We start from the raw sequence: 10,952 nt of genomic DNA, 5'->3' as shown, positions 1-10,952 counted from the left end.
GATAAATTCATAAATATAGATCCCCAAAAGCAGTATATTGATGTTGGAGTTAAAGACTTAGCGTAAGCTTAATGATAAAATTAGAAGTTTTTATAATTAAATGATTAAAACATAAACAAATAAAAAATTTAGGTCCGTAATCATGAATTTACCCTATTTCTATTGCAGTGAGGGTACATAGAATAAGACAAAAAAAACATCAAAAGTCCATGTAATTTAAAAAGAGATACTTTCCGTATTTAATTATTATGGTACTGATGTGATAATAAATAGATTAAATTGATAATTTAAATATGATAGATAAATTGACATGTCAGTATCATAGACACTACATTAATACCGTAATAGTTAAAAATGTTTGTTTAAAAAATCACATTAAATATATTTTGAAAGTTGAAGGATAATATTAAAAAAATAATACATAAATCACATTAATTAATTTTTTAACAATTATAATATCCTCTTAATAACCATCCAAGTTGTTGGAACATGACAAAAAAATGCTTGTCAAATGATTAAACTTGATTAAACAAAGGGTTAGGTTATGATGGAGGAAGCACCCAGCATCACAGCCACATGCCATTGAATTTGCAATAATTTCACTATATTTTTCTTTGCTCCAAATCTCCAATGCATTCAAACACGTGTAATTAGCAGGGCGCCGTGCTTTTCAATTATTGTGCCGTAACTGTTTAGAAACGCCTTTTGATTGGTCGAGAGTTGTTATTAGTTGTTGCCCAGATCTCTTCTTTTTCATCTCGTTGCAATGGCTTACGAAAAAGAGCTGGCTACCGCCGTTAAAGCTGCTTCTCTCGCTGCTCGTCTCTGTCGGGTAATTTTTCTCTAGCGGGTTTTCAGTGTATAATTTTGATTTACTTCTAATACTTTGGGTATTGAATTCACAAAATTCAGTTGAATTTTTTGGTTTTTTTTGAGAATTTAACATCCAATCGGTGATGCTTCATGCTTGTGCAAATTTTGATTATGTAACCTGAACTTGGGTATTTCTTCTTCTTCCTCCTATTCTTTTATGTTCAGAAAGTGCAGAAGGGTTTGCTTCAATCAGATGTCCGATCCAAAAATGGTAGGCATCAAAGTCCCGTAACTGTTGCTGATTATGGTACGTTTCTTGAATTTTCTTGCGCCTTAATCACTCGTTGACTTACAAAATGGTCCTAACTATAATGCTGCTTCGTAGAATCCCGACTATTAAAATTTTTAAAATAATTTTCTAACTATAAAACGTTATTTTGTTGAGTTTATCGACTATTAAAATTTTAAAAACAATAACTCAAATATTCATTTATTTCAATCGTTATTTTTTCTTTAAAAATTTGATAATCTTCTGAGCTAGACGTTAACATATTATTGAGGTATGATAGTTATTTGAGATTTTGAGATTAAATTTTATCATATCTCAGTTAGCATGTTGACATTCAACTCAAATTGCTGTTAATTTTTTAACAAAAAAAAGGACGAGTTCATAACATATAAATAGTCAGATAACCATTTTATAACTCTTAACAGTTGAAAGACTCAATAAAGTGACGTTCTATAATCAATGAATCATTTTATAACTTTTAATAGTCGAAACTATACAATGCGCTATAATCGATAGACCATTTATGTACTTTATCCTCTAATATTTTATGTTAAGTTTGATAGTTGACTAAATGAAAATAAAGATGTGACATAGTATAATAGTTTTAGTCCTAAATTTTATACATTTTATTAAATTGATCATAATTTAAGATAATTCATTAAATCATCTATTTTTAAAAACTATCTATCTATACTCGATAATTACACTAAGGTCTTGAGTAACATAGACTAAAATATATTTTTTTTACTAGGAAATTTACAGAGTTGTATGGTGTTTCCTAATTTTTTATATATATTATTGACCTCAGCATGTTTTAACCTTTATGATTTGCAAACCTTGATTATATAAATTTTGAAACTTTCATCAGGCTCACAAGCACTGGTCAGTTTCGTGCTGCAGCAGGAATTCCCTGGTGAATTCTCATTAATGGCCGAAGAGGTAAAATTCTATGCTCTTCTGAAAAAAATGGTTGCAGTTAGGGATGGTAATGGAACAAGACGAAATTAGAGATTGCCTCATTCATTTTCATCTAGAGATTGCCTCATTCATTTTCATCTAGAGGTGTTTAGGAAGCTTCATAAGCCATGCTCTTTTTTCACCTTAAACCATAGAATTCTTGTTTCTTTTTTTTTTCTTCTAAATGATGTTTGACTTGGTTTAGGATTCGAACGATCTTCGCAAAGACGGTGCGGGGGAAATGGTGGAGCGAATTACGGAACTTGTGAACGAATCTCTGACTAGAGATGGATCATACAATGTTACTTTATCTCCGGAAGATGTTCTTAAAGTCATTGACAGTGGCAAATCCGAAGGTGGTTCCGAAGGTCGGCACTGGGTTTTGGATCCTGTAGATGGTACTAAAGGGTGAGTTAGCTTCGTAACTTAGAATCTGACATATATGTTGCTTTGACTTATATTCTTCTTTAAATTTAACTTCCACCGGTGTTCCCGATCCATGTCGGCGGAGTAATGAAGTTGGTTGTCTTTTCTTTGCTGAAGTTGGTGGAGGAACTTATATGCAACCGCTCGACGGTTCTTCAACAGTCAAGGTCATAAATGATTTATCATATTCTGGGATTTAAATTGCAGATCCAGATGGTTACACACTCTATTGATCCGATATATTTATATGGTATTCAGGTGCAAGTAAGTGGTGTTGAAAATCCTGAAGAAGCATCATTCTTCGAGTCGTATGAAGCGGCACATTCCATGCATGATCTATCCAGTTTAATTGCCCAGGTACTCTCTCCATGTTTCACTCTTCAGATAAGCATGTTCAGTTCTGTATTTGGTCATTGTGGTGAAAAGATTGAGATCAAAACAGAAACTTGGGGTGCAAACAACACCAATTAGGATGGATAGCCAGGTAAAGTATGGGGCACTTTCCAGGGGAGATGGAGCCATATATCTACGTTTCCCTCGAAATGGATATCGAGAGAAAATATGGGATCATGCAGCTGGCTCCATTGTTGTAACTGGTATGAAAATCTAAATATTTGACCTGCAGCCAATCATTGTTTACTTCTTTATGATGATGACATCGATTTGCCATTAATCATTTGCAGAAGCCGGGGGAGTGGTCACAGATGCCGCAGGGAACCCGTTGGATTTTTCGAGGGGAAAGTATCTCGATCTCGATACCGGCATCATCGTTTCGAATCACAGGTTGATGCCATTAGTGTTGAATGCAGTTAGAGCGTCCCTGGACGAGAAATCCACTGGCTCAAACTAACTGTTTCATTGCTCTCTACTTGTAATCCTTATTCACCCCATTTTTTACATTGTAATTTTACTTGAGATAATATACTCCAAATTCAGTTTCTTTCAATACAACAAATTCAAAACCCTAAATCATTGTTTTTATCATGATGTGGACTTTTCACATGGTATTAGAGCTATGAATATGATAGCTCTTCATTGGTGGTTTTGATGTCTGTTGGTCGATTTTCTCTCCCGCTAACTCTTGTTTTATTCTCCAGTCTTCATTTTTTTTATCATTTTGATTTCCACAGTTGTGAATCTTTTATCGACATAATATTTCTTTTTTTTTAATGGTATGTGGTGATTATAAGATAGTATATGATCATAAATTTTCTTAGCATGTTAGAACGTGCACACACATCCTGCAAACACAACTACCTGAATTCGAGTCATCTAGGGAGAACGGTATTCTCTTTTATCATTAAAATCACTCTTTCTTACCATTTCGATTTAGAGTTCTCAAATCAATGACGAATGTATTTTGATCACTATATTTATTGCACCATAATCGTCAAAAATTCTTTCACTAACATCAGAAATTCTACATCTCTAATGAGATATTTTCATTTAAATTTCATTTGATTTATTTATTATTAGTATACTGATTTCCTGACGTACTCGTCGATTTCATAACTAAAGGTAGTGTATTAGCATTGAATTAGTCACTGTGATGTATGAGGTTCGGAGTTCCTGATGCACTTAATTAAAATGTAAATTAAAACGTAGTGTTAAAATTAAAATGTTTTAAAGTTTAATGAGAAAATCAATACACAATCTAAAATTAAGTGACTAATAGTATAATTTACCAAAATAAAATCATAGAACTACTCTTGCTGATTTCTCGGCCTTTCCCTCCCTCCCCGTAGTTGTCTCCGTGATGTTTTCTATACGAGTCCTTTCCCTCTCATTTCTTTTTATATTATCATTTTCAGGAAGTTTTAAGAACCCCTGCATTAATCAAACGAACGAACTAAACTCATGAACAATTCTTTTTAGTTTTCCAGCAACCGCTAAAAGCTGAAATATTATTTTCTGTTTCCAGGTAATTTTTATGTACTTTTTTTTTAAATTTTCATTGGCACTGTTTCACTAGATCTCGTTGTTCCGAACTACAATTTTGAAATTCTCGATTATATACTTCTTTACTCTGTTTATATATATATTAGTGTTTCTGTTGCATGATGTATAATATAGTAGGAAATATAGCTGGTTTATTGATGTAAGAAATGATAGAAGATGAAATTTGAAGGATCAAATGAAGAATACGTGCATAGGAATAGTAGAAATAAAAGAATAATAAAGCATTTTATTCAATTTTTTTGAATTTTAGAAAGCAATTTTGGATCTCATTCGATATGCATTAGCTTATACGTATTTAAGTGTAGTTTGGATGTAGTTTTTTTTTCTTCCAATTTCAGGTGTTAAATTTTGATGATTTGATTGGTAAAGGAAGGGAATAGTGATCATGGCATTAGGAAGATATGGTAGAGTAGATAATAGGAGGTCATCATCGTCGAGTTATGGTTCCACTGTCACCATTGTGGTTTTCGTGGGATTATGTTTAGTTGGAATTTGGATGATGACTTCGTCCTCGGTTATCCCCTATCAAAACGTGTACGAAGTGGCTCATGATAAGAAAAACCAACTCGATGATCAGGTTACACCGGTAATCGATAATAGCAATGACAGGAGCAACGAAAAGAAAAACCAAGTTGATGATCAGGTTACACCGGTAACCGATAATAGCAATGACAAGAGCAACAACGTTCAATTCGAAGATAACCCTGGGGATTTACCTGAGGATGCCAGGAAAGGGGATTCAAATGTGAGTCTGTCTAAAGATGATGGCAAGGGCACTGGCAACTTAAGTACACAAGAAAACAAGGGGAATACTGAAGAGAGTAAGTTGGACGAGTCTAAGAAGGATAAGAAGCAATTGGATTCTCAAGGTGGACAGACAAACAACAGTGGTGGTGAGAATTTAGCCGAGGATGCAAAGATAGGGGTCTCAAAAGTGAGTGGGGCTAAGGATGGTGGCACTGGAAACTTAAACACACAAGAAAACAAGGGGACCGCTGAAGAGAGTAAGTTGGATGAGTCCAAGAAAGATAAGAAGCAATTGGATTCTGAAGGTGGACAGTCAAACACATAGGGTGAGAATTTACTCAGGGGTGCAAGAATAGGGGACTCAAACGTGAGTGTGGCTAACGATGGTGGCAGTGGCAACTCAAACACACAAGAAAACAAGGGGAACACTGAAGAGAGTAAGTTGGATCAGTCCAAGAAAGATAAGAAGCAATTAAATTCTGAAGGTGGACAGACAAACAACAGTGGTAAGAATTTATCCGAGGAAGATACGAAAGGGGATTCGAATGCGAGTGTGGCTAAAGATGATGGCACTGGCAACTTAAATACACAAGAAAACAAGATCACTGAAGAGAATAAATTGGACGTGTCTAAGAAGGATGAGAAGCAGTTGGATTCTGAAGGTGGACAGATAAACAACAATAGTGAAAAATTGGGTGGATTAGAGGGTTCTGAAGAGAATTCTGTTGACAAAAAATCTAATCCGGGGGAGAGCAACAAGAAAGCTGTTGCCAATGAGAACGACAAGAAGTCTGATTCTGGTAGTGGTGAAAAGAAACCGGATGAAAAATCATCTGAAACTAATGGAGGTAAGGTGGATGGTCAGATTGAGGGAAAGGTTGATCAAAATGGCAAAAATGAGTCTGACAAAAAGGATTCTGAAGGTGGACTGACGAACAACAATAGTGGTAAGATTTTGGGTGGACTAGGAGATTCTGAAGCGAATCCTGGTAACATAAAGTTTGATTCAAAAGAGAGCAACGAGAAAGCTGTCTTCAATGAAAAGAACAGCAACAAATCTGATTCTGGTGGCAGTGAAAAGAAACCAGTTGAAAATTCCTCTGGAACCAATGGAACTAAGGTGAATGGTCAGATAGAGGGTAAGGTTGATCAAAATGATAAAAAGTTGGATAAAAGCTCTGATGAGGCAAAAGATTATCCTCAAGTGGAAAACCAGAGCTTAAATGAAGTTTCCTCCTCTGTTGCTCAGTCCGAACTTTTGAGTGAAACCAATATTCAGAATGGATCATTCTCTACTCAGGTGGCAGTATCAACAAATGAAAAGAAGACTCAGTTAGCATCCAAGGAATACAGTTGGAAGCTTTGCAATTGTACTGCTGGACCTGATTATATCCCATGTCTTGACAATTGGGAAGCAATTAGGCATCTCCGTACCAACAAACATTACGAGCATCGAGAGAGGCATTGCCCAGAAGAGCCACCTACCTGCCTTGTTCCTCTTCCTGAGGGATATAAACGCTCAATTATGTGGCCAAAAAGCAGAGAGAAGGTACTTTTGCTTCACATATTCTTGCTCACTTTTTCACTTCAATTTTGTGCTTGTGATGAAATAGCAAATGTGTTCCTGCTGCTGCAGATCTGGTATCGTAACGTTCCCCATACTCAGTTGGCACAAATTAAGGGTCATCAGAACTGGGTTAAAGTAACTGGAGAATACCTCACATTTCCCGGTGGTGGAACCCAGTTTAAGCATGGTGCTCTTCTCTATATTGACTTCATAGAAGAGGTGAGTGCTCAAAATAAATATATTGTCTTCAAACTTCATTATTTTATCATATCGTTCATTACTGTCTCACTCCCTTCGTGTGCTGTCTACTTGTTGAAAAGTTTTGAGTTGTTTGCAGACATTTTTCATTTTATGTTCATAAACACATTCGTATAATTTTTCATGAATGATCATGAAAAGCACAATTTTTGTAGGTTTAGCTCATTTACATCTCTATTCTTTTGGTTGAATCTGTTTTCAAATATTTGATATGATTTAAAAAGAATATTTGTTTACCATCTATGGCATTCCATGTTGCATTTGAACAATGAGGGCAACAGTCAGTGTGACTTTAATTCAGGGTCTGTCTTTTCCTCTCCTGCAATTTGTTCTGTCAACTTGTGCTCCATGTTTGATTATTATTCTGCAGTCTGCACCCGAAATAGCCTGGGGAAAACGCTCCCGTGTGATATTGGATGTTGGATGTGGGGTTGCTAGCTTTGGAGGTTTTCTTTTTGACAGAAATGTACTTACTATGTCACTTGCACCCAAAGATGAACATGAAGCTCAGGTGCAATTTGCACTTGAAAGGGGAATTCCTGCTGTGTCTGCTGTGATGGGTACTAAGAAACTTCCCTACCCTGGCAGAGTATTTGATGTTGTTCATTGTGCAAGATGTAGAGTGCCATGGCACATAGAAGGTATAAAAACCCCATTGAATAATTTTTTTTTAATTATGAATCGTATTGGACTCATAGGATTCAGTTGCTAGAACTGCCTTTTATGAATTTTCTATGCTTGAATACTCATCGGTGTTAACAATATGCAGGTGGTAAACTCCTCTTGGAGCTCAACCGTTTGCTGCGACCTGGTGGTTTCTTTGTGTGGTCCGCAACTCCTGTTTATCAGAAAGGTCGTGAAGATGCTGAAATCTGGAAAGGTTCATGATCCTATTATAATATCTATGGGTATTGTGTGAGAAGTCTATTGTATCTAAAACCTGCTGCTGTTTGCGTGGATTTTCTGCAGCAATGGTAAAACTAACAGAAGCTATGTGCTGGAGGCTTGTAAACAAAACTAGGAAGGATCCAATAAATAGGGTAGCGGTAGCAATATTTAAGAAGCCTTCTTCTAACGATTGCTATAATAGAAGGCCAAAACAAGAGCCTCCACAGTGTCCCGACTCTGATGATCCGAATGCAGCCTGGTAATATTTCCTTTTAACTCTGCTATGAAAATAAAAGTCCGGCTAAAACCAAATCTAACATCTCTTGTTCAGATGACATAGAAAGATACACTAAAAGTTCCAATTTTGTTTATATATATAAACAAAGGTGAAATAATTAGAAGAAAGAAGTAGGGTGTAGTGGGGAAAAAAACTGAGATCATTGCACTTACTGTTCTTTAGAATAGACTAAGAAGGAGGAAGAAGTGAATTAAAAATGGATACAATTTTTTTATTAAAAACAATAAATTACTAATATAACTTTTGAATATATATTGTTTGTTTTAAGTTCTGATTTTTTTTGTTCCTTAAGTAGTAGGATTATTAATAGTATAGATATGCATCTCTAGCGATATAGCTATAATCCAAACTGCCATTTGAAATTGATTCTTATATAGGAATGTGTCATTGAAAACATGCATGCACAAAGTGCCTGTAGATGCATCAGAACGTGGGTCTAAGTGGCCTGAGCCATGGCCAGCAAGGTTGGAAAAATCACCTTATTGGTTGTTGAGTTCCCATGTTGGAGTTTACGGCAAAGCAGCGCCTGAGGATTTTGCCTCCGACTATGAGCACTGGAAACGAGTGGTCCAGTCGTACAGAAAGATGGGACTAAAGTGGTCATCTATTCGAAATGTCATGGACATGAAAGCTGTTTATGGAGGGTAAGAAGGCAAAAAAAAAAATCCTATGAAGTAGAAAGGATATAATGGTTTGGCAGGTTACATTTCCGGTTTATTTTATTGTTTTCTCGTTTTCTTTTCCTTGATTCTGACTACGACATGCTCATAGATTTGCCGCGGCACTCAAAGATCTGGGTTTGTGGGTCATGAATGTTGTCCCAATTCGCTCTCCGGATACCCTTCCTATAATATACGAAAGAGGTCTATTTGGCATGTATCATAACTGGTGTGAATCGTTTAGCACGTATCCGAGGTCCTATGATCTTCTCCACGCTGACCATCTATTCTCCAAGGTTAAAAAGAGGTAAGAAAAAAATGTTGTCCTAAAATGGCATTTGCCATAACATGTTATTCATTGTATTGCTGCAGCCTAACTTTACGACGGTATATGGCCTTTTAGGTGCAATATATTGTCCATGGTTGCAGAGGTTGATCGAATACTAAGGCCAGAAGGGATATTTATTGTCCGGGACGATGTTGAGACCATTGATGAGCTTGAGGGTATGTTAAGGTCTTTGCAGTGGAAAGTCCTCACAACTTTCTCCAAGGACAAGCAGGGCTTGTTGTGTGTCCAGAAATCCATGTGGCGACCTAAAGAGGTGGAGACGATCGCATACGCCATTGCTTAGGCATGCTTTTCGTTCGTTCGGCGACGATCGCCTTGTTTATATACTGCCAGGTACTGTGTTTTTGTTTCAGTAACTAGCTGAAAAATCATGGTGGTAAGTTCTCTAAGTTAGCTCTTACGGCTTGTATGACGTTAAGTAGGCCTTTAGTTTTGGATCGCATTTCATTTAACCTATAAGCTATCACAGTTTTCAGCCAGTGTCGTACCATTAATTCTTCATGGAAAAATGAATGCATTTCCATGATTTTTAGTACAAGTATTTAATTAATATATATAATTTTTTAATTCTTCCATCTTGTAAATAATTTAATAATTAATTTTATTCCGAGTTCTTTTATTTTTTAAATGTAACTTAATTTATTCTGAGTTGTTAAATAGTAATTATCCATTTTTACTTATTATGTGTCATTAAAGGAAATGTAGTGCTATTGGTTTTTTTATTTTATTTTATTAAGTTAAGGTGATTATAAAATTATATATGTTTTAAATATCTTCAACAATTTGACAATAAATGCTCAATCACTCCTGTTGCAGTTGCTAGTGTTCGAAACTGTTTTATTCCGAGTTCTTTTATTTTAAATGTCACTTAATTTATTCTGAGTTGTTAAATAGTAATTATCCATTTTTACTTATTATGTGTCATTAAAGGAAATGTAGTGCTCTTGGTTTTTTTATTTTATTTTATTAAGTTAAGGTGATTATAAAATTATATATGTTTTAAATATCTTCAACAATTTGACAATAAATGTTCAATCACTATTGCAGTTGCTAGTGTTCGAAACTGTGATATCTAGGAATAACAACTATTTTTTTAATTTGTGCATTTGTTTTTAAGATTAAACTAACCTAATAATGACTAATTAAATAAAGATTCAACAACCAACAACCAGTTGATCTAGTGGGATGAGGTACTAGGTTCCTTAAGCAAGGGCAGAGGTTTAAATAGTACCCGATCTGGATTAGTCGGTCAATAAATCGGATACCAGTGATTAATTCAAAAAAAATTCAACAACGGTAAACTCTCAAAGAGTTCAATCGAAAATGAAAAGTCCTTTAGATAACCAAACTTTATTGAACTACATAAAGTTTAATTGAACACAACAATCATTCTTGTTATAAGGGATTGTATTATCCAAAAGGTAAACAGCAAAGGCATATAAGCAATTTACATTAAAAATCAAGGATTAAAAGAAAAATAATAGTACCCATAATTTAGCAATGGGTATATCGGCACCATGTTCAAGGTTTTCAATACCATGCAACAATATCAATTTAGTTTTTGCAGTCGACGTCTTCTAAAATTCATGAAAAATACAAGAATTTCTTCTTCTTTTCTCCTCTGAAGCACCATATACTGTTTCTTTCCAATTATGTACGTATAGAAATATTAGAACTTAAAAAAATTGTTAGAGGGAAGACCATTTCTCTATGATATTATTGTGCTCTATGTCATGTACACA

The 10,952-nt window shown here is 35.1% G+C and overlaps 1 protein-coding gene and 1 pseudogene across 1 annotated transcript; both read left to right on the top strand.

Moving 5' to 3' along the window:
- The first annotated feature begins 706 nt into the window (after positions 1-706).
- LOC120137639 lies at positions 707-3,454 on the top strand (annotated as a pseudogene).
- A 1,375-nt stretch (positions 3,455-4,829) lies between these two features.
- Positions 4,830-9,736, top strand: LOC120137808 (probable methyltransferase PMT26). Its single transcript, XM_039153465.1, has 9 exons — positions 4,830-5,496; positions 5,677-6,740; positions 6,828-6,977; positions 7,387-7,657; positions 7,786-7,896; positions 7,986-8,163; positions 8,580-8,846; positions 8,974-9,168; positions 9,265-9,736. Exons 1-9 carry the CDS (start codon positions 4,830-4,832, stop codon positions 9,491-9,493), a joined length of 3,132 nt encoding a protein of 1,043 aa, XP_039009396.1. The 3' UTR covers positions 9,494-9,736.
- The last annotated feature ends 1,216 nt before the right edge of the window (positions 9,737-10,952 follow it).

This window comes from Hibiscus syriacus, unplaced genomic scaffold, assembly GCF_006381635.1.
Source record: "Hibiscus syriacus cultivar Baekdansim isolate YM2019G1 unplaced genomic scaffold, ASM638163v2 tig00110676_pilon, whole genome shotgun sequence".
NCBI lineage: Eukaryota > Viridiplantae > Streptophyta > Magnoliopsida > Malvales > Malvaceae > Hibiscus > Hibiscus syriacus.
Note: the sequence above shows the minus strand (reverse complement) of the source record. Positions and strands in the feature narration are given on the sequence as shown.